General features: G+C 38.4%; 1 protein-coding gene across 4 annotated transcripts in view; it reads right to left on the bottom strand.

The window, feature by feature from the left end:
• Slc26a7 (solute carrier family 26 member 7) overlaps window positions 1-23,742 on the bottom strand; it is a 110,081-nt gene that overhangs the window by 53,545 nt on the left and 32,794 nt on the right. For all 4 annotated transcript variants that reach the window (XM_076835889.1, XM_076835890.1, XM_076835891.1 and 1 more), the window contains one exon: window positions 18,098-18,262. In XM_076835889.1, the coding sequence (XP_076692004.1) occupies window positions 18,098-18,262 (165 nt within the window). The remainder of the gene's footprint in view (window positions 1-18,097; window positions 18,263-23,742) is intronic.

Here is a 23,742-nt window from a genome sequence, read left to right as displayed (position 1 = left end):
TGGTCTTATCCATACCATTAACAGCAAACCATCAGTCCCATAACCATATATTAAGAAATGAACCAGAGGCCAAGTAGCTATACTTATTGTTTTCAAAATAGACTACTTTATTCCACACCACTTAGAAAGAAAATTCGATACTACAATATCAAAGTTATCTGAGATGCAGATAATATTTTGCCTATTGATCTACATTGTGGATGATAATTATTTGCAGCATTCCTACAATTGAAGTATCAAGATCCATTTCTCCTAGTTACTCATAGCCCATCCAAAATTCTACTCAATGAAATATATTCCACAGGTTGTGGGGTTAAGGGTGATGTCAAAACAATTATGTCAAAATATATGGCTTTCTGATGGTTTATCATGATCTGAGGATTAAATTGAGACAGTTATTCAAATGACTTGTCAGGAAAAAGCCAAACATTCAAATGTTGCAGAGCACTTAAAGAACTCTTCTTTATGTTTTTGTTCCCCCATGGTATTAAAAGTATGCCATGAGAGTGCCTGTGTAAGAAATTTGGGAAATAGGCAAAACTCCCAAGCCATACCAAATTTGCTGTAATGTGCATTTCAAGAACATGTGTTTGCAGTAATAAAAATGGCCACCCCAGAATGAAAGGAATGAAAAAAAAAAACAGAGTTTTTATTGTCTGTCTGGATTAAACTATAGCTCATCCAACAAAGCATGTTTTACATGATGCTCCAGAAGAACGTGAGGGGGGTGGGCAAAGGCTCATTGCAATCAGCGTGAAGAAGACAAAAGAAAAGCAGGCTGATGAGGAGTGTTGTTCTAATGACTGTCATGTGGACCCACAGAGAGAAGTCACAAGCAAACTGGCTCACAGGAGATGGGTGGCCTACAGATAGAGCCAGGACAGACACACATGCACGCACTTATATACCCTCACTTAATATAGTTTGCGGCATCCTAAGCACTCAATAAACTTCTCATTTCTGATATAAATCCACTCATCCAAGTATGCGATTATGCACTAAGCCCCAGTACATAAAACTTCTTATTGAGGACCTTTATTTGCTTCCCAGATCTCTGAAAAGCAAAGGTAACGTGTATATCTGTTTGGATAAATAAGAAAGCTATTATGTCAAACCTGACTGATCTATTTAATAAAATAGGAGTTCAGATCATTTTGAGACTATTGCACTAGTTCATTAAATTGACCATTTATTATAATGAAATAAAATGTAAAAATATTAGTATTCAGAAAGAAATCCATTTTGAAATATGATATTCAAGAACTTTGTAGTGTTTTGAACAACTAATAAAAAAAGAAATCCATTTTGAGATTTTTTTAAATACCCATAGTGCAGATATTGATTGATTTTTTATTGGTTCTTTTTAGTTATATATAACAATAGGATTCATTTTGACATAATTATAAAAGCATGAAATATAATTTGTTCTGATTCAGTCCCCAGTATTTCCCCTTTCACTCCCTTCCTCCCTCCCCTACTCCCTTCCCTATGCTCTACTGATCATTCTATTTGTTTATAGTTTTTTTTTTTTTTTTTTTAATTAGTGTCTTGTGGATGGATGTTCATGGTGGTGGGATTCACTGTGTATATTCATATACGTACATAGGAAAGTTAGGTCAGATTCATTCCATTGTCTTTTCCTATCCCAACCCTTCCCTATATTCTGCTTTGTCTACTCCACTATTTTTTCTTCTATAAATTTTTATGTCCCTCCCCTTATATTTGATTATCTTAGTATTTATTATTGTTATTTTCTTTAGAGGTGAAACTTTTCTGCAGCATTTAGCAGGGAATTGCACACATACATGGATATATAACATATGTATACACAGTATATTTACATAATGTAGTTTTATCTGATTTGGAAATCCTTTATAAGTTTTTTCCCATCAAGTCTCAATTTCTAGAACAATATCTAAAAGAAAGTCAATAAATATTGAGTATTGGATACTCAAAAGGAGATTCAATAAATATTGTTGAATGAATGAGTGTTCTGGCATAAGATGGCAATAGTAAAAATAAATCTCTCAATAGGGTAGATTTTACCTTGAATAAGCAAAATGACTAGTAGAGAAAGGACTGAGCTTATTTTCCAACTATCAATACCTCAACTATATCATATTAGGGGAATTTGTATTTATCATGTACTCATTTATTTCACATGTTTATTGAGGTTCTATTTTGTGCAAGACATTGAGCTAAACACTAAAGATAACATTACAGTAAGTTTCAAGTAATCCATGTATTTGATATAGTTTATCTGATCCAAATAATTTCAATGCTCAATAGTCTAATAAGTTCAATGTTTAAAAACTAAAATTTTATAAGAATTGAACAAATTGATAAAAATAAATAAATAGGGGGGATCCAACATGGCGGCCGGCGAGGAAGCTGCACTTTCAATATCTCCACATTAACGGGATCAGAAACACCAATTAAAACAGCTACATTCTACCTACTGAGGATCTTCTAGCAAAATTCCGTTGAAAGGAGACCTGCCGAGAATTAGTAAGTTTATTAGACGTGACAGTTTGCCCCAAACAAGTGAAACTTGACTGGCAGCGCGGGCTCAGAGTCCAATCCCGCGGCCACCCGCCGCTTCTGCAAGCGGCAGGCGGCCCAGAGCAGCGCGGCAGAAGGGTCCCCGCCCAGCCAGCAGACAGCGCCCGCCATCCCGGCTACCCTGGCGGCCCTGCTTTCGCCCGGCGAACAGCCACCCCACCCGGCTGGTTCTTAGCCGGCTGGTTCTTAGCCACGCCGCTGCAGACACCCGGCTTTACAAGCACCCCCGGCGGCCCTGCTCGGCGAGAAGGGTCCCCGCCCTGCCGGCAGACAGCTCCCGCCATTCCGCTCTTGTTCTGCAAGCAGCCACCCCGCCCGCTTGGTTCTTAGCCACGAGGCTGCAGCCGCCCGGCTTTACAAGCGCCCCCGGCGACCCTGCTCGGCGAGAAGGGTCCCCGCCCTGCCGGCAGACAGCTCCCGCCATTCCGCTCTTGTTCTGCAAACAGCTAGCCCGCCCGCTTGGTTCTTAGCCACGAGGCTGCAGCCGCCCGGCTTTACAAGCGCCCCCGGCGACCCTGCTCGGCGAGAAGGGTCCCCGCCCTGCCGGCAGACAGCTCCCGCCATTCCACTCTTGTTCTGCAAGCAGCCACCCCGCCCGCTTGGTTCTTAGCCACGAGGCTGCAGCCGCCCGGCTTTACAAACGCCTCCGGCGACCCTGCTCGGCGAGAAGGGTCCCCGCCCTGCCGGCAGACAGCTCCCGCCATTCCGCTCTTGTTCTGCAAGCAGCCACCACGCCCGCTTGGTTCTTAGCCACGAGGCTGCAGCCGCCCGGCTTTACAAGCGCCCCCAGCGACCCTGCTCGGCGAGAAGGGTCCCCGCCCTGCCGGCAGACAGCTCCCGCCATTCCGCTCTTGTTCTGCAAGCAGCCACCCCGCCCGCTTGGTTCTTAGCCACGAGGCTGCAGCCGCCCGGCTATACAAGCGCCCCCGGCGACCCTGCTCGGCGAGAAGGGTCCCTGCCCGGCCAACAGACAGTTTCCGCCATCCCGGCTACCCTGCCGGTCCCGCTCTTGCCCTGCAAACAGCCACCCCGCCCGCCTGGGTCTTAGACACGTGGCGGCAGCCACCCGGCTTTACAAGCGCCCCCGGCGGCCCTGCTCTGCGAGAAGGGTCCCCGCCCTGCCGGCAGACAGCTCCCGCCATTCCGCTCTTGTTCTGCAAACAGCCAGCCCGCCCGCTTGGTTCTTAGCCACGAGGCTGCAGCCGCCCGGCTTTACAAGCGCCCCCGGCGACCCTCCTCAGCGAGAAGGGTCCCCGCCCTGCCGGCAGACAGCTCCCGCCATTCCGCTCTCGTTCTGCAAACAGCCACCCCGCCCGCTTGGTTCTTAGCCACGAGGCTGCAGCCGCCCGGCTTTACAAGCGCCCCCGGCAACCCTGCTTGGCGAGAAGGGTCCCTGCCCGGCCAACAGACAGTTTCCGCCATCCCGGCTACCCTGCCGGTCCCGCTCTTGCCCTGCAAACAGCCACCCCGCCCGCCTGGGTCTTAGACACGCGGCGGCAGCCGCCCGGCTTTACAAGCGCCCCCAGCGGCCCTGCTCGTCGAGAAGGGTCCCTGCCCGGCCGGCAGACAGCTCCCACCATCCCGGCACTCCTGGCGGCCCGCCCGCTCTGCGAAGGGTTACCCCACCCGGCTCTTAGCCACGCGGGCGCCATCTGCCTGGCGCTGAGGGAGCCCCCGGCGGCCCAGCGCAGCCAGAAGGGTCCCCGCCTGGCCCGACAGAAGGCACGTGCCCTTCCGGCTCTGCTAACGGCCCTGCCCACCCAGGAAAGGGCTCCCCACCTTGAGAGGATGGGAAGGAAATCTAACCAAGCCTCTATGAATTAGCGAACTGGGATCTAAAACCAGAGATTATATCAGACCAGAGACAAGCCAGTTCCACCTCTCCCTTCGGTCACTCCTGCAAGGAGCCAGGGGCCGGCCATAGCAGAGAGGGGAAGTCACCAAAGATCGGCCAAAGAGATTCCTTCCCAGCGGACTCTAAATTAGCAGGAGCGGCGAGGGAGCCGGACGGAGCTGGCGGGAACCGCGGCAGCGGCACGGGAACCGGCGGGAGCTGAGGCGGCGCTGACGCAGGAGCCGGCGGGAGCCGCGCGGCGCGGGTCTCCCAGCTACAGCTCCCACCAGTGCTGACAACTGAGGTCTCTTGCACCAGATACGGGGGCGTGGCTACCAGAAGAACGAAACGCGATCAGTATGAAAAGACAAGGAAAGAAAGGACCACAAGCAATGCAGGTCAACTCAACTTTAGAAGAGGTAATATCTGCAGCAGATGGAATGTCAGATAAAGAATTCAGGATATACATGCTTCAGATGATCTGGAGTCTCAAGGAAGACATTAGACAGCAAAATCAGACAATGAAAGACCACTTCGACCACTTCGACAATAAATTACACAAACAAATCCAAGAAGCAAAAGATCAATTATACAGGGAGATAGAGGTTATAAAAAACAAACAAACAGAAATCCTGGAAATGCAGGAAACAATAAACCAACTTAAAAACTCAATTGAGAATACTACCAGCAGAGTAGAACACTTAGAAGATAGAACATCAGACAATGAAGACAAAGTATTTCAACTGGAGAAGAACATAGACAGCTCAGCAAAGCTGTTAAGAAACCATGAGCAGAACATTCAAGAAATATGGGATAACATAAAGAGACCCAACTTAAGGGTCATGGGGATACAGGAAGGTATTGAGGTCCAAACCAAAGGAATGACCAATCTATTCAACGAAATAATACGAGAAAACTTCCCAGACTTGAAGAATGAGACAGAATCCCAAATCCTAGAAGCCTACAGGACGCCGAATGTGCAAAATCATAAGAGAGCCACACCTAGACACATTATAATGAAGATGCCCAACATACAGAATAAGGAGAGAATTTTAAAAGCTACAAGAGAAAGGAAGCAGATTACATTTAGGGGTAAACCAATCAGGATAACAGCTGATCTTTCAACACAGACTCTGAAAGCTAGAAGATCCTGGAATAACATATTTCAAACGTTGAAAGAAAAGGGGTTCCAACCAAGAATTGTGTATCCCGCGAAATTAAGCTTCAGGATGGAAGATGAAATTAAAACCTTCCATGATAAACAAAAGTTAAAAGAATTTGCAGCTAGAAAACCAGCTCTTCAAAACATCCTCGGCAAAATATTACAGGAAGAGGAAATGGAAAATATCAATGAAAACCAACAGCGGGAGGTAGTTCAGTAAAGGTGGGGGGGAATAATCAAAGAGGAAAACAAACCATGTTTAGTAACATAAATAAACAAATATGGCTGGAAGAACAAACCATATCTCAATAATAACTCTAAATGTTAATGGCTTAAACTCACCAATTAAGAGACACAGGCTAGCAGAATGGATCACTAAACAAGACCCAACAATATGCTGCCTTCAGGAGACACATCTGATAGGAAAAGACATACATAGACTGAAGGTGAAAGGTTGGGAAAAATCATATCACTCATATGGACTTCGCAAACAAGCAGGAGTGTCCATACTCATTTCAAATAAAATAGATTTCAAGCCAAAGTTAATCAAAAGGGATGAAGAGGGACACTACATACTTCTCAAGGGAACCATACACCAACAAGACATAACAATTATAAATATATATGCCCCAAACAATGGTGCAGCTATGTTCATCAAACAAACTCTTCTCAAGTTCAAGAGTCTAATAGACCACCATACAATAATCATGGGAGACTTCAACACACCTCTCTCACCACTGGACAGATCTTCCAAACAAAAGTTGAATAAGGAAACTATAGAGCTCAATAACACAATTAATAACCTAGACTTAATTGACATATATAGAATATACCACCCAACATCAAGCAGTTACACTTTTTTCTCAGCAGCACATGGATCCTTCTCAAAAATAGATCATATATTATGTCACAGGGCAACTATTAGACAATATAAAGGAGTAGAGATAATACCATGCATATTATCTGATCATAATGGAATGAAATTGAAAATCAACAATAAAAGAAGTAAGGAAAAATCATGCATCACTTGGAGAATGAACAATAGGTTACTGAATGATCAATGGGTTATAGAAGACATCAAGGAGGAAATTAAAAAATTCTTAGAGATAAATGAAAACACAGACACAACATATCGGAATCTATGGGACACATTGAAAGCAGTTCTAAGAGGAAAATTTATTGCTTGGAGTTCATTCCTTAAAAAAAGGAAAAACCAACAAATAAATGATCTAACACTTCAACTCAAAATCCTAGAAAAAGAAGAGCAAAAAAACAGCAAAAGAAGTAGAAGACAAGAAATAATTAAAATCAGAGCTGAAATTAATGAAATCGAAACGAAAGAAACAATTGAAAAAATTGACAAAACTAAAAGTTGGTTCTTTGAAAAAATAAATAAAATCGACAGACCCTTAGCCACGCTAACAAAGAGAAGAAGAGAGAGAACTCAAATTACCAGCATACGGGATGAAAAAGGCAATATCACAACAGACACTTCAGAAATACAGAAGATTATCAGAAATTATTTTGAATCCTTATACTCCAATAAAATAGAAGATAGTGAAGGCATCGATAAATTTCTTAAGTCATATGATTTGCCCAGATTGAGCCAAGAGGATATTGACAACCTAAACAGACCAATATCAATTGAGGAAATAGAAGATACCATCAAAAGACTACCAACTAAGAAAAGCCCAGGACCGGATGGGTATACAGCAGAGTTTTTCAAAACCTTTAAAGAGGAATTAACACCAATACTTTTCAAGCTATTTAAGGAAATAGAAAAAGAGGGAGAACTTCCAAATTCATTCTATGAGGCCAACATCACCCTGATTCCTAAACCAGACAAAGACACTTCAAAGAAAGAAAACTACAGACCAATATCTCTAATGAACCTAGATGCAAAAATCCTCAATAAACTTCTTGCGAACCGGATACAAAAACATATCAAAAAAATTGTGCACCATGATCAGGTAGGATTTATCCCTGGGATGCAAGGTTGGTTCAATATACGGAAATCAATAAATGTTATTCACCACATCAACAGGCTTAAAAATAAGAACCATATGGTCATCTCGATAGATGCGGAAAAAGCATTCGACAAAGTACAGCATCCCTTTATGTTCAAAACTCTAGAAAAACTAGGGATAACAGGAACATACCTCAACATTGTAAAAGCAATCTATGCTAAGCCTCAGGCTAGCATCATTCTGAATGGAGAAAAACTGAAGGCGTTCCCTCTAAAATCTGGAACAAGACAGGGATGCCCTCTCTCACCACTTCTGTTCAACATAGTTCTCGAATCACTGGCCAGAGCAATTAGACAGACGAAAGAAATTAAAGGCATAAAAATAGGAAAAGAAGAACTCAAATTATCACTATTTGCAGATGACATGATTCTATACCTAGCAGACCCAAAAGGGTCTACAAAGAAACTATTAGAGCTAATAAATGAATTCAGCAAAGTGGCAGGCTATAAGATCAACACGCATAAATCAAAGGCATTCCTGTATATCAGCAACAAATCCTCTGAAATGGAAATGAGGACAACCACCCCATTCACAATATCCTCAAAGAAAATAAAATACTTGGGAATCAACCTAACAAAAGAGGTGAAAGACTTATACAATGAAAACTACAGAACCCTAAAGAGAGAAATAGAAGAAGATCTTAGAAGATGGAAAAATATACCCTGTTCATGGATAGGTAGAAGTAACATCATCAAAATGGCGATATTACCAAAAGTTCTCTATAGGTTTAATGCAATGCCAATCAAAATCCCAACGGCATTTCTTGTAGAAATAGAGAAAGCAATCATGAAATTCATATGGAAAAATAAAAGACCCAGAATAGCAAAAACAATTCTAAGCAGGAAATGTGAATCAGGCGGCATAGCTATACCAGACTTCAAACTATACTACAGAGCAATAGTAACAAAAACAGCATGGTACTGGTACCAAAACAGGCAGGTGGACCAATGGTACAGAATAGAGGACACAGAAACCAATCCACAAAACTACAACTATCTTATATTTGATAAAGGGGCTAAAAGCATGAAATGGAAGAAGGATAGCATCTTCAACAAATGGTGTTGGGAAAACTGGAAATCCATATGCAACAAAATGAAACTGAATCCCTTTCTCTCGCCATGCACAAAAGTTAACTCAAAGTGGATCAAGGAACTTGATATCAAATCAGAGACATGGCGTCTGATAGAAGAAAAAGTTGGCTATGATCTACATACTGTGGGGTCGGGCTCCAAATTCCTCAATAGGACACCCATAGCACAACAGTTAATAACTAGAATCAACAAATGGGACTTACTAAAACTAAAAAGTTTTTTCTCAGCAAAAGAAACAATAAGAGAGGTGAATAGGGAGCCTACGTCCTGGGAACAAATCTTTACTCCTCACACTTCAGACAGAGCCCTAATATCCAGAATATACAAAGAACTAAAAAAATTAGACAATGAGATAACGAATAACCCAATCAACAAATGGGCCAAGGACCTGAACAGAAATTTCTCAGAGGAGGACATACAATCAATCAACAAGTATATGAAAAAATGCTCACCATCTCTAGCAGTCAGAGAAATGCAAATCAAAACCACCCTAAGATACCATCTCACTCCAGTAAGATTGGCAGCCATTAGGAAGTCAAACAGCAACAAGTGCTGGCGAGGATGTGGAGAAAAGGGTACTCTTGTACATTGCTGGTGGGACTGCAAATTGGTGCGGCCAATTTGGAAAGCAGTATGGAGATTTCTTGGAAAGCTCGGAATGGAAACACCATTTGATCCAGCTATTCCACTACTCGGTCTATTCCCTAAAGACCTAAAAAGAGCACACTATAGGGACACTGCTACATCCATGTTCATAGCAGCACAATTCACAATAGCAAGACTGTGGAACCAACCTAGATGCCCTTCAATAGACGAATGGATAAAAAAAATGTGGCATTTATACACAATGGAGTATTACTCTGCATTAAGAAATGACAAAATCATAGAATTTGGAGGGAAATGGATGGCATTAGAGCAGATTATGCTAAGTGAAGCTAGCCAATCCCTTAAAAACAAATGCCAAATGTCTTCTTTGATATAAGGAGAGTTACTAAGAACAGAGTAGGGAAGAAGAGCATGAGAAGAAGATTAACATTAAACAGGGATGAGAGGTGGGAGGGAAAGGGAGAGAGAAGGGAAATTGCATGTAAATGGAAGGAGACCCTCAGGGGTATACAAAATTACATACAAGAGGAAGTGAGGGGAAAGGAGGGAAAATATAAGGGGGAGAAATGAAGTACAGTAGAGGGGGTAGAGAGAGAAGAGGGGAGGGGAGGGGGGAGGGGGGATAGCGGAGGATGGGAAAGGCAGCAGAATACAACAGACTCCAGAATGGCAATATGTAAATCAATGTGCAACTGATGTGATTCTGCAATCTGTATATGGGGTAAAAATGGGAGTTCATATCCCACTTGAATCAAAGTGTGAATTATGATATATCAAAAACTATGTAATGTTTTGAACAACCTACAATAAAAATTAATTAAAAAAAAAAAAAAAAAGAATTGAACAAATTGAATACTGAAAAATCTCATAGGCAACATTTGCTTAAGAAAAAATAAAGCCCTTCCTGGGGTTACCGGTATTCAATCTTTCTTCATTGCATAACTATTACTGAGTTCTAAATAAGGTCCAGTATAGAAACACCTGTGGAGGAAGAAAAATCTAAAGTGTGTCCACTGTGTTAAATTACACAATGCAAAGAAAAAGATTTTATATTTTTAGAAAATAAAAACTTAATGGACTTTCTGCTCAATACTCAACTAACCCCCAAATTTCCATAAAACAAAATATCTCTTTTCCCAGCATTCTGGTTGCTGCAATAAAATTTTTATAAGTAAAAAAATATTTTAACATTTCAAAGTCTAATGACATCATTGATAATAATTCTTTAATAATAATGATGAACTCACTCTAAAGGGACCACAAAGACTATTGAAATGTATTATTTATATGCCAAAGAAAAACATCAAATCCTTTGACATTATTAATTATTAGTCCTTTGTTATTTTTCTATTAAGGATCTGTCATGTTTTAGTCAGTTTTATCACTGCTGTGACCAAAGACTTGACAAGAATAATTAGAGGAGGAGAAGTTTATTTGGGGGCTTGAATTTTCAGAAAGTCTCAGTCCATAGATGGCCGGTTCTGTTGCTCTGGGGTAGAGGTGAGAAAGACCATCATGTTGGAAGAGCATGGTAGAGTAAAGCAGGTTAAAACATTGCATCAGGAAGTAGAAAGAGAGTTCTCCTTACCACAGGCAAAATATAAACCCCAAGGTACAACCTCAATGACCCACCTCCTCCAGCCACTGTTATCCACCCTGTCAGACCCTATCAGGGTATTCATGCATGGATTAGGTTAAAACTCTCATAATCTAGTCATTTCAACTCTAAACTTTCTATCATTTCTTGTCCATGAGCTTTTAGGGAACCCTCATGTCTAAACCAAAACATATCCCACTAAGCTTTGTTTTACTAGAGAAACAACAGAGTGTTAGTAAAATCAGAAAGCTGTCACAATGCCAGTACACTACTGTACTAGATTGCTAATCCTCAATCTACTAGTCTTAGTTCTCAATGTATGGCTTTGAGTCAGTCATCAACCAAAAAGCCAAGACTATTTCTAAACAAAAATGGTAGCATCCATATATCCTTGCTACCATACATGCAAACTTTAGTGTAAAAATGTATTTGGCACAATTCATGACAGATACATTTCTAAAAATATGGACTTTTTTATTAGAGCATTGTAGTTATACATAGTAGCTGGGTTCATTTTGACAAAACCATACATACATATAGTCTTGATTTCAATCCCTGTTTCCTATTTTCCCTCCCCTCGTCACTCTTCCTATTCTCTGCTTCTACTCTATTAATTTTCCTTTCCCTTATTTATTTATTCATTATTTATTGGTACTTTCTATATATATACATAAGGGCAAAATTCCTTGTGGCATGTTCATATATGCATGTAACATGATTTTGTTAAATTCATTACAAATGGGATTTTTTTGTTTTAGAAAGATTATCTTTTTAAATGAGACAAAGTTAGTAGCACTAAATAAATAATTTTACTCATTGTAACTGCTATCACATCCTATGATGAATAAATTTTATTACATAATCCACCTAGTTGCATACTATAATATGTTGGTGAAAGTCAATTTCTATCTACAGAGTGTGGTTGGGAAAGGCAGATTGTGGAAGAAACAATGGGAAAATTACTATATCTGGGCACTGGGTTGATCATCTGATATGCAATGACTCATTTAACTTCTCAAGATGAGCATTATTACCTCCATTTAATATGAGGGAAATAAGGCTCAGAGCTTACATAAATTTCTTACAGACACACGAAAATTAAGACAGTGAACCTGGAGTGTAGTTTTTGGTCAGTCTCCCTATCAACACTTGGTTCTGCTGGCTACATACGTAAAACAAGAATAAAGTCTGCTCTCATAGCCAGAATGCAGGACTTGATGAATAACAGAGTTGCTGAAATTCCATGAGAAAGAATTTTAAGACAAAAATTATTCTATCTGTCCATCCAACCTATGAAGCTTGCACCCTTCTCAGAGCCTTTACATCTACTGTTCCCGCCACCTAGAACACTTGACCCAAATTCCTTTTCACTGCTGGGTCTATCACCTTTCTGGCCTTCAGTCAAACTCTCACTCTCCAAATGAACTTCTCTCACCACTTTATCTAAGCAGTCCCACCCTTTTTGCCCTATCACACATCCCCCCTTTCAATCACAGCATCATTTATGGGAGCATCTTGCTTACCAATTTGTCTCTTCCTACCTTAGTTTGTATCTCTCCTCAGTGTTTCAATAAAATTTCATTAGAATATTATTTCTCACTGCATCCCTAGTGACCATGAATGGTCAATGAATATTTATTGCATAATTTTTTAGTGATTCCTTAATCTAGAATGCATGCCAACCTCTTCCTATTTGTATAGTTTTTTTTTTTTTAAGCCATTATCTTGTTGAATATTTAAGGTAGTTTCTACCTCCTTGGTGCCTTTAAACCTGAGCCACAATTGCCCATGTATGACTTCTCCTAATCCCTTTCAAGTTGATTATATTTCAATCTGAACTTTACATACCTGCCTCCGCATCCCTAAAGCCATCGCTGATCTTCCCCAAATATATGTTTGTACAAGTTGTCTCTGTGCATAAGATTTTGATGTCCCCTATAAACTTGATCTACCTATCATTACAACAGTAGATATTTTAGGATGGACATTGATAAGATGAAGCTTTCAAAACCCCTTCCCCTCCCAAGTTAGAAAACACAAATAGAGAAATACTCAATAAAATATTAATCTCAAGCAGAATTTTCATCAGTACAAACCAAATCCCAACAGGAAGGGGGAGAAAACATTCTATAAGTTTTTACATCATTATATCCAAATTTCTCCTCAATAACTATATCTTATACTGGAAATAAATTCATTTGCTATTGCTTCAAGGGATAAATTAAGTTTCAGACCAGAATGTAGTCTGGGGGAAGCATGGTATGTTAAAAAGCTAAAGACAACATGGGTACACAAACATACAATCAAGCATGCCAAGGCCCAGGTGGCATCCAGCCAACCCTTGTTTAGAAAAATGAGTTCAATTTGAACTACTTGAGCATTGGGTTTTGTGGTGATGCATTTTTTTTTTTTTTCAGGGAAGAGTGGGGGGATGGAAAGAGCGAAGTCCAAATGGTCAAGTTGCAAAAATATTTCCTTTCTGAGTTATAATTTGAAAGTAACCTTTGCCATAAATTTCCATATAGTGGTTCCATATCCAAATGAAACCTGTCCCATTTTGTATCCCCTGAATCACTGATTGAATCAAGCTTCAAATGAATCTTTTCTTTTTCTGTCTTTCAAATTATTGTGTCCATTTTTCAAGGTAGATTGCACATCTTTGCAAGTCACAATAGAAACATCACAATATCTCAAAGAAAATGTGGGATTTCATAAAGCACCAAAGCGTGTTCTTGACTCAGAAATCCCATGGGGCCTATATCCTCAAAGAAGATTTGTTCTGCACATAGAAATCTCATTTGTACATATTTAATTGTGATCTCATTCTCTATAAAAGAAACTGCTTCACAGGCTCTGATTTCCTTCGGATGTTTCGATTCCACTTTATTAACATTCTTGATTCCTGCTTTGCAGTCTTTGCAGTCCAAACTCAAAAAGTGCTTTGCTTATGCGGCAGGGGTGTGAGTGGAAATGCAATTGTTTCCCAGTTCTGAAACTTCCCATTTTTAAGGAGGAAAATAAAACTTCCAAGAAGGGTGGTTGAATATATTGCCAAGCTTGCCTTTTGCTCTTAGTTTTAATGCACAGGACTGTGCATAATTACTTAGAAGGGTACTCATATAAAGCCATGCCAGTGGCTAGTTCTGCCAAATTTATCATAGGCTGCTGCAGGCTGAGACACTGGCGCCATCTCAAAGAAATCCACATGTGTTAATATGAGCTAGGAATTTTTGTAATTTTTATTGTGCCTCTTGGGGAAAGCATCCTTTCTAATAAACAGATACTTTACATCTCTTGATTAGATCCTTTAATTCTAAAGAATTAAACTTTTCCCTCTTATTTGTGTGGACAAACAAGTTGTCAGTCAAATATTTGAATCTTCAGGACAATAAAAATAGAATGATTTAAACAGTGAGCAAAGATTCCAAGACACTGTGACCCTGTAACATTATTGTTTCTGCTTATTCTTAAATATATTATAGAATTGTTGATGTGTTATTATATGACATTATAAATGCTAAGGGAATTTTGAGCTGAATCAATGGAAATATTTGCAAATGAAAATAATAGCATTTTTGCAATTCTGATAAGCACCCCTCATTAAGAGCAGAACTATTTCTAAGTGTTATAAATTTTCAGGTCACCTTGATATTTAAGTTTCAAAGATCATATAATCTCATTTTTTGTTGTCTTGTTTTGTTTATCTAATTAAGAGTCATCTGTAGAGGATAAGCATTAGTATTTATCGCTTAAGTGGCACATTTAAAATCTGCAATTTGTTATATCCAAACCTTCACTGCTAGTAAAAATCTAATGGCTTCCATTTAACATTCCCGACATTTCATTTTGAGAATGAACACCATCAGGTGTAATTATCATCAATTTACAGAACAGGCAACGGAAGTTAAAGACACTCAGTCATTTGCTGTGGTCATGACTTGAGCTGTGATCTGAATCTGGGCTTCTCTTGTTGTAAAGTTCTTTCTCCTGTTCCCACCTTACAGGGAGAAAAATTACCGATCAGTTAGAGTCTGATTGTATACACCCTACACAAATCATCAGAGCTAAAATTTAACTCAGAAAAAAAAGTTGATTTTTACTCAAAACAGAAGAAGAATGTATTGAAATATTCTTCAAAGTCACTAGGAAGAAAACAATCTTTTTTAAAAAAGAGAGTTTCCAAATTCCTAGGAATTGAGGGAAAAAAAATATCTTGAAGAACAGAGGGAAAAGTAGACCTAAGGCTAAAGGAAGCAGGAAAAGCTGAAATGAAAAAATGTCTATTAGGTCTAATTACACATCCATTCTTTAGGGACATAGGAGGGTCATAGGAGAGATATGAAAAGACTGGGCCCCATGATGCCCTTTGAAGATGTAGCCCCAATGACCAGAAGACCTCCTACCCAGACCCACTTGCTAAAGGTTTTACCACCTCCTAGAGCACCATGGACTGGTGACCAGGCCTTTAACACATGGGCCCCTGGGGGACACTCCAGATCCAAATGGTAGAATGTAGGGAAAGATATGCCATGTCAATCCCTCAAGCTATGAGATACTTAATCTGCACCTCAGAGGGTAGAACTGAGACTACACAACTTCCTATATCTGATTTCAATTGCTCCCTAAAAATGTTCCACTAAGACAAGCACATCTGTCAGCTCAGAGCAACCAAATGGATGGAAATTTGACATATTCAAAGCAGAGAACCTAGAATAGCCTAGAATTAAGGATCCCCCAGAAAGAAGACACTGTAGAAACCATCACAGTAGCAAGGAAGCAATCCCAACCTGCAGGCCCCAATCTAGCAACAGAAAGAATGTAGAAAGTCATGTTTTCTCTATGTGACAGAATGATGGCTGCTACCAGAATTAGTTAATGAACATTTTGGTTGACAGAACCTGAATTCATTTGACAAAAGAGGACTGTCCTACCGAGGTTACTAAGATTTGTAATGGACTCGTTGTGCAAGAGTATTAGTCTAGATAGTAACTTCTGCTCCAAGAAATATCAGTTATATTGAATAGCTTTCAGAGGGGATATAATAGTGGTCAAACTGCAGAAGCAAGATGCATAGTCAAAATACAAAAAAAGGTGAAAATTCCCCCAAATGTGTTACTCTTCTCTAAAGCCTTGGACTTAATGATCAAGACCTCTATGATGTCCTCTGCCCTATATCTACATGCTGAGTTCAGCACTACTCCTTCAGGTACCACCTAAACTGTTCAGGAGAAAGTTTTGATTTACTGATAATGTAACTATACCAGAGCTCATTTTATATCCCAGTGTAAATTATGTATGATGTAAAATTTTTTTTTCAATCTAAAGTTCACCACAATTTTTGACATTGCAAAACCAGCATCTACTGACACAGTGGTGAAAAAACAAAGCCCCATTCCTATCTAACAGCTGAACAGTGCAGGGATCTGCAACTGAAAAGAAAGAGCAACGTTTTTGCATTTTTTTTTCAGCAGCACAAAACACAGTCACTTATACAAATAGCAATGTGAATTTAAAGTCAAGAGTATAAAATTATTCTTAAATTTGATTTAGTTTGAGTGTGAAGTCACACAAAACATTTCCCAAAGTCATGTGATATTGGACCTATAGTATCAAAACAAAATAGCTTCCAGTCTACTTCACTGGAAAACAAAATGAAAAAAAAAAAAACTAACACAAAACATTTTCATATAACAGTCATATACAGTGTCACAATGGAAACAAGCTTAAAAAAAAAATAAGATGTCATTCCCATATCAGGCTACCCTGCTTCTTTAACACTATTTGTGAAAAGAAAGATCACTATCTGTATATATGACTAAAGAGACCAAGCTATAACCTGCAGGCATTTTCTACAATGCACATGCACAGGCAAATACATTGTTTCCAGACAGGTCAAGAGAGAATCTTCACTGATTTTCTTCTGTCTCATAGAAATGGTGCCACTGAAAGTCTTAACTCTTAGCCAGTCATCTGACAGCTTACAGCTACTTTGATCTGTTTTTGTTTGAGCTGAAGCTTGAAATTATGCTACTTCCAGGCCCAGTTCCAGTTTCCCTGTTTTGGTTTTAAGCTTTCTTATTATGAATGAATCATTGATCCAGATATTACTTAAGTCACAAAATTTTATAATTGGTTTCCAATTCTGTGTTGCCAATTACTATCATTCTTAACTATTTAACCAACTAATCAGTTGACATCATTTTTTCACTTATTAAAACTAGAGTTTTTTTTAATAGAAGTCACAAGAGTTGACAATAATAAAGTCAGAGTAAATTAATATTCTGTGCAACTTTTCAGATTGAAATTTGACAAAAAAGATATTATATCCTTTGGTTGGTTAACTCCATTAAGAGGAACTTATCCTCATAATCAGTGACACAGAAAGAATATACAAATAAAATAGAATCCTCCTAGAACCATGTATAATAGGGTAACACCAAAAACCACCTCAATAACACTAATTATATCAGTAAGTAATTGTACTTCCATGTATCAAGCTACTGTTCAACCATAAAGATTTAAAAAGTTTAAGGACGGCAATATTCTTGTTATAAAACATTAATGTCATTAAGTTTACAGCAATGTATAAAGTTAAGGAAAATGAAAGTTGCTCACTATTAAGTTAATCATCAGGACATTTTTCTTTTTATAAAGCTCCAATTGAATGTAAGGAGTCACAGATTTTAGATCAGCTTTAAAAAGAAATCAAGAGCAAAGGAGAATGTTATGTTATGGAAATGTCTTGAAAACTGGGCAGATGTTCTCTCTCAGGTTCAGATGGCTTTAAACAGCTGGTTGTTGGCTATTGGGTCTACAGTCACTAGTTTTGAGCAGGCCTCTGTTTTGATCCCTTCTGGGGTTCACAATCCTGAGAGACTGTGGTACAGTGCACCGGTGTTAAACTGGGCCACAACTCAGTAGATGGCTTCCATTAGAAGTTGGCAGCATATCTGCTTCACACACACATGTAAAAACGTCCAAGCTATTTTTTCTCATTGAGCCCCCAAATTATATCACATTCAATTGTTTCCAGAACTGGTAAATATTACAGATTAAAGTACTTTCATGCAATAAATCATATTTAAAATATTTGGCAAGATTCTACTTAAACCCAAGTTACTATAACATAGAAAATTTTCAGTACTGTAATTAACTAAACTCTTCTTCGTGAAAAGTACACAGTCCATATACATGAACACAGGCATTTGGAAAACTCACATAAAAGAATCCAAGTGGTCCAGATATATATGGCATTTTTATTCCCAAGAGATACTTGACTTGCGAAGTCACAACATGGGTGGCAGCCCCAGTTGTCATTGCACTGATCACAGGCTCCGTAAGCAGGAATGTGGCACTGCCCAGCTGTAACACAAACATGGCCACCTAAGAGGACAAAGAAACAGTCAGAGGATAGTTCAGGTGAAAGTTCTCAAGGCACCTAAAGGAATGAATATCTGACACATTTTCATTTTCATTTTACATAGAATTGACGTGTAATGGGTTTCTTAAATTTTATATTCAATATGTTGGGTTCTCTTGAGAACATTACTAGGTTTCAAGACTTTCCAAATGTTATTGGGTACAGTGTGCATTTAAACTGGGCGGTTGTTAAATTAAAATCAACACAATATTGTTTTCTGAATATTGACTTTTTCCTTTTTTGTCTTTTTCTAATCCTGCATGTTAAAAAAGTATGTGTGTTGTGGGGAGGGAGGGTGATATGCTCAAATCAGTTTGGATGTAGATGCCTATGGAAGAAAAATAAAATTTGCATTACCATATCTATACTTTTTTTAAAAAATCAAAGGAACATGCATGATACTGGTTGATGCGCACTGGACTTAAAACTTCAAAAGCATTAAAGAGAGAAAGTGATTTTATTTTCTTAGATCTCAGTGTTTAAATTTTATACTAATATTAAGGATTTTTAAGTGAATCCCTTAATATACAAACATATCAGCTCCTTTTATCAATAATATGCATGATAATGATTCTACTCTGGCTAGCCAACTCCACGATTCTGACCATGCAACATTTTATGAGAAAATAAATTTCATACAGTATATTTCAACTGTTTATAGTAATGTTGATGTTCTGGGCTAATGCCAAAAACCTCTGACATACATTATCAAGGTTCACTAGCATAGTACTATTTGGAAATGCTTGTATAAACACCATGTGTTCTTCATAAATTGAATGCATCTCAGATTCTAGGTCGTTTTTTAGAAGTGACCTTCAAATATATATTTTTTAAAACATGAGAGCATAGGAAACAGATATACATCCAAGTGGATGGAATATAGCATTGAATATAGTGTACACTTCAAGTTATGTTGGTTTGTCTGCAATCTTACATAACACCGTATTGACTATTTGTCAATTCAATAAGTAATTATCGAATATCTACAAGGGGATAGGCCCAGGATTGCTGTAGAATACAGAGATGAAGCTACGGGTCACACATTAAACGACTGTATAAATAGAAGTAAAATTAGGATATTGGAAGAGAAGAATGTTGACTGGAACCATAAAGAAGATTTAACACCAGCATGTGGAAGGTAAAGCCTGAAAAATGATGGGTGGAATCTAAAATGCTAATAAAAGCCCTGTTGTGTGGTTGTTCCGCATATATAAGTTAGGGGAGAGAACTAAATTGCTCATGACACTAAGAAAACAACTGAATGCTGTGTAGGAAGAGCAGAAAAAAGCTCTGGGTAACCAGACAACCTGAGAGAAAATAGTATCAGATGATGGCTATGAAGGTATGGGTTGTAAAATTTAGAATAGAAAGCCCTCCTCCATACTATTATTAGTTAAAAAACTAATGAGCAATGACAAAAAGGGCAAAAATAATATGAATGAGTCTTGAATTCATATCGTAAGAAAAATCAGATTTTCAGAAAATGCTACTGCATGATTCTATCTAGATAACTAAAAAAAAGGGCAAAATTATTGGGGACAGCAAACAAATGAGTAGTTTTCAGGAATTGGAAAATGGTGGAACATGTCTGAAGTGAAATGTGTTTTTAGGACAGAAAATTGTTCTGTATGACACTGTCTGGTGGACATGTGACACTATACATTGTTAAAACCCATGGATCTTATTAACAGCATGAGTGTGAAACTTGACATGCACAAATTTAAAATAAATTACTTTGGAGGGATTCTCAAGTGACCTTGGAGAGACAAAACCATCTTAGAAAAAAAGAACAAATGCATACCATGTTTATAGCAGTCCAATTCATAATAGCCAAACTGTGAAAGTAGCTTAGGTGTCTATCAGTGGATACATGGATAAAGAAAATGTGGTATATATACCCAATGATGTTTAATTCAACCATGAAGAAAAATAAAATTGCATCATTTGCAGGAAAACAAATGGGACTCGAGAACATTATGTTAAGTGAAATAATCCAAACTCAGAAAGTGAAAGACTGTATTTTTTTTCTCATATGTGGAAGCTAGAGAGGAAAAAAGAAAAGAAAGGTTAAGAGAGATCAGTAGAGTGGAGGAAAATTAAATGGAGATCAGTAGGCTAGAGGAAAGGGAGGGAGGAGGTTAAGGACAGGGAACAAACTGGGGAATAATATTGGCCAAATTATATTGCTATATCAGGTGCATGTATGAATATGTAACAACGATTCCCACCATTCTATGCAAATATAATACACCCATAAAGATATGTAAAAGAGGGGGAAAGAAAAGAACAAATGTAGAGAACTCCTGATTCCTCATTTTAAAACATAATACAAAGCAATAGTAATCAAAAGAGTGTGGCACTGTCATTAAAATATACACATAGAGAAATGAAAAAGCTATGAATGCAAAAAAATGAAGTCGGACCTTCACCTAACACCATATATAAAAGCTAACAGAAAACCAATAGAGGATCTAAACATAAAACCTAAACAGTAAAACTTTTAGAAGAAAATACAGGATAGAAGCATCAGGAATTTGAATTTGGCTGTTATTTCTTGGATATGACACCAAACCAAAAAAAAAAAAAAAAATAGACAAACTGGACTTCATGGAAAGTTTTAAAAATTGTTTATCAAAAAACACTATGAGCAATATAAAAAGGCACTCCACAGAATGAATAAAAAATGTTTTCAATTGATATATCTGACAAGGGATTAATATCCAGAATGTGTAAACTGACCCTAAAACTTGAATATATATATAAAAAAATTGATTTTAAAATGGGTAAAGGACTTGAACAGATCTTTTTCCAAAAAGATATATAAATGGCTAAGAACTACATAGAAAACATTCAACATCACTAATAATTAGGGAAATGCAAATCAAAGCTACAATGAGATGCCACCTCATGTTCATTAAGAGGACTACTATCAAACACACCCCCCCCCACACACACACACACACAGAGACAATAAGTTAGTTTGGGTAAGGATATAGGCAAATTGGAATTTTCATGCAATGTTGGTAGAAAGAAAAATGGTACGACGACTATGAAAAACAGTATGGGAATTCCTTGAAAAGTTAAAAATAGAATTACTGTGTCATCTAGCATTTTATTTCTGGGTATGAACCCCAAAGAATTGAAAGCAGGATCTCAAAGAAATATTTATACATCCATGCTTATTGTTGCATTAGTAAGATGTTAACAACAGGGAAACTTAGGGGGGTATATGGCAACTTTATATATTATCTTTGCAAAGGAAGGAAGGAAGGGAGGGAGGGAGGAAGGGAGGGAGGGGTGAGTCACTGGATTCCCCAGCAAGAAGGGAACACTGCAGGAAAGGGTTAGCTCTGTGCCTTGATACTTAAGAGGAATTCAACAGAGAAAGTATTAGAAAGCACTCCAGAAAGACAGGAGAGAATGCATGTAAAACAGCTCAGCATGGGATGTGTCCATAGCACACAGAGCTGCTAGTTGAGAGGAGCCAAACTAGCCAATAGGGAGCAATAGAAAATAAGAACATTGAAGTCAGAATACAGAGCGATGTAAAAGTAGTAAAAAGGGAGTTTTGCAAGAGTGAGTGACATCACTCTCCCATACATTTATTAAACACCTAATTGTGCCAAGAAATATGCTGCACACTGGCTCACACATCAGAGGGGTGCTTTGGTAGGATTGGTGTGATGACAGAAAGTGGAATGAATGGCCTTTTAAAAGGCTAGCATAAGAATAGCTAGAGCCAAAAGGACAAGGGCATTGAAACCAGACAGCAGGAAAGGAGAGCAGAGGTGAACCAAGATCACCTGGTAGGCAAACCAAGGGATGTGTTTTAGAAATAAGCATGATTTTTTATTTTTGGTTGTTGTAAAATATATCCAAAATTCACTAGCCTTAAGAATTGTTCTTATTTGTAATTATCTACATGATTGAAGGGGGCACCACAATCTTTTCTGTTCTTGGACTTTTCAAGACATTACTAGGCTCTGAAGCACCAGAGATGCATGACTTCACTCTTCTGCCTGTCTTCCTGCCCCAGCTGAAGAAAACAACTGTGTGGTTGTAAAGTGGGATGGTTGAAGTGTGATGTGGAAAGTCACAGGGGAACAGACAGCTGAAGGAGTAGTGTAGCTGTATTTTTACCTTCCATCAGTATTAGAAGTAACTGAGAAGAGAGGGGTAGATTTCATTGACTAGATCGCTACATTTGAGGAAGATGGAGCTAACAGGATACACTACCAACTGGAAATTTAGAAATTCTATTACTCCATTTTCATTAAGAGCTGTGTTACAATTTAAAAAAATAGACATATACATTTCCTATCTTCAGATGAAGAATGGAGGGAGAGAGTGGTAAATCTGAAAAAGTAGGGAAAAAAATCTTAATTCTGGAATTTAACATAGTGCACCACTAACATTTAATTGACATTTTTCCCTTCTAATTTCTTCAACTCACATTTATTAAGCACCAGCTGCTAGAATTATAAACAGTCTCTGTTCCATAGAGACTCACAATGTAGAAAGGGAGGCAAATATGTACAAAAATATTTCTGGTAGGTTGAGAAGTCCTAAAATGTAAAACATATGGAAGTTTGGAGATGTCCCCAGAAGCTTCTTTGAGATGAGTATATTTGAGCTGAAACTTGAATGACAAGAAAGAGTCACACAAGTGGACTCAGAAGGAGCCTTGAAGCCATCCATCACCTGGCACACACCTGCCCTAACATTAAGAAGGTAAAATGTGGGAAAGAGCTGGCCCAATGCCTGGCTCTACAAGATGGCGGATTAAGTTACTTTGCTTCCTTTCTTAGTACTGGTATAGAAATCTGCACAGCATAGCAGTTTTGAGAGTATGTACTGGAATCTGACTCCTACTCGCCAATTCCTAATTATAAAATTCTAAATAATCCACTTTACCTTTCAGTATCTTCATATGCATAGTGGCGAAAACATGTCAGTGAAGACTGACTATATGAATACATGCAATAGGCTTAGAACAGAGCTGGGCATATGGTAGGATAATAAATATTATTTTTGAACATGAGACATTTTTCTTTTTATGAATTTTGAAGAATGTTATAATTCTAATTTTATGAAGCTTTTTATTTCTTAGTTTTGCCAGGTACAAACCCAGCTGGAAAGATTTAGATTAAACAGATTAATGACTTCCTGACTAAAGTGGTTGTGAAATAATGAAACATTATTATTTTTGAAGTTGTCCTCCTCTTGCATTACAAAAGAATGATATTGACAATTTTACTGGAAAAAAATAAGTATGATGTATATAGGTATGGTGGGCAGGTTAAATTTGAGCATCATTGGTTCTTCCTATACTCTTGATCTACTTATATAATACAAAAAATAAAAGTTTAGTATGAAACCAAAAATAAATGGAGAATCTCCTATTTCGGTCTGTAGTTTCTTTATCATCCCTAGAGGTAGAAGA

The sequence above is a fragment of the Callospermophilus lateralis genome, chromosome 16, assembly GCF_048772815.1.
Source record: "Callospermophilus lateralis isolate mCalLat2 chromosome 16, mCalLat2.hap1, whole genome shotgun sequence".
Taxonomy (NCBI): Eukaryota; Metazoa; Chordata; class Mammalia; order Rodentia; family Sciuridae; genus Callospermophilus; species Callospermophilus lateralis.
This window is presented reverse-complemented; position numbering and strand designations above follow the sequence as displayed.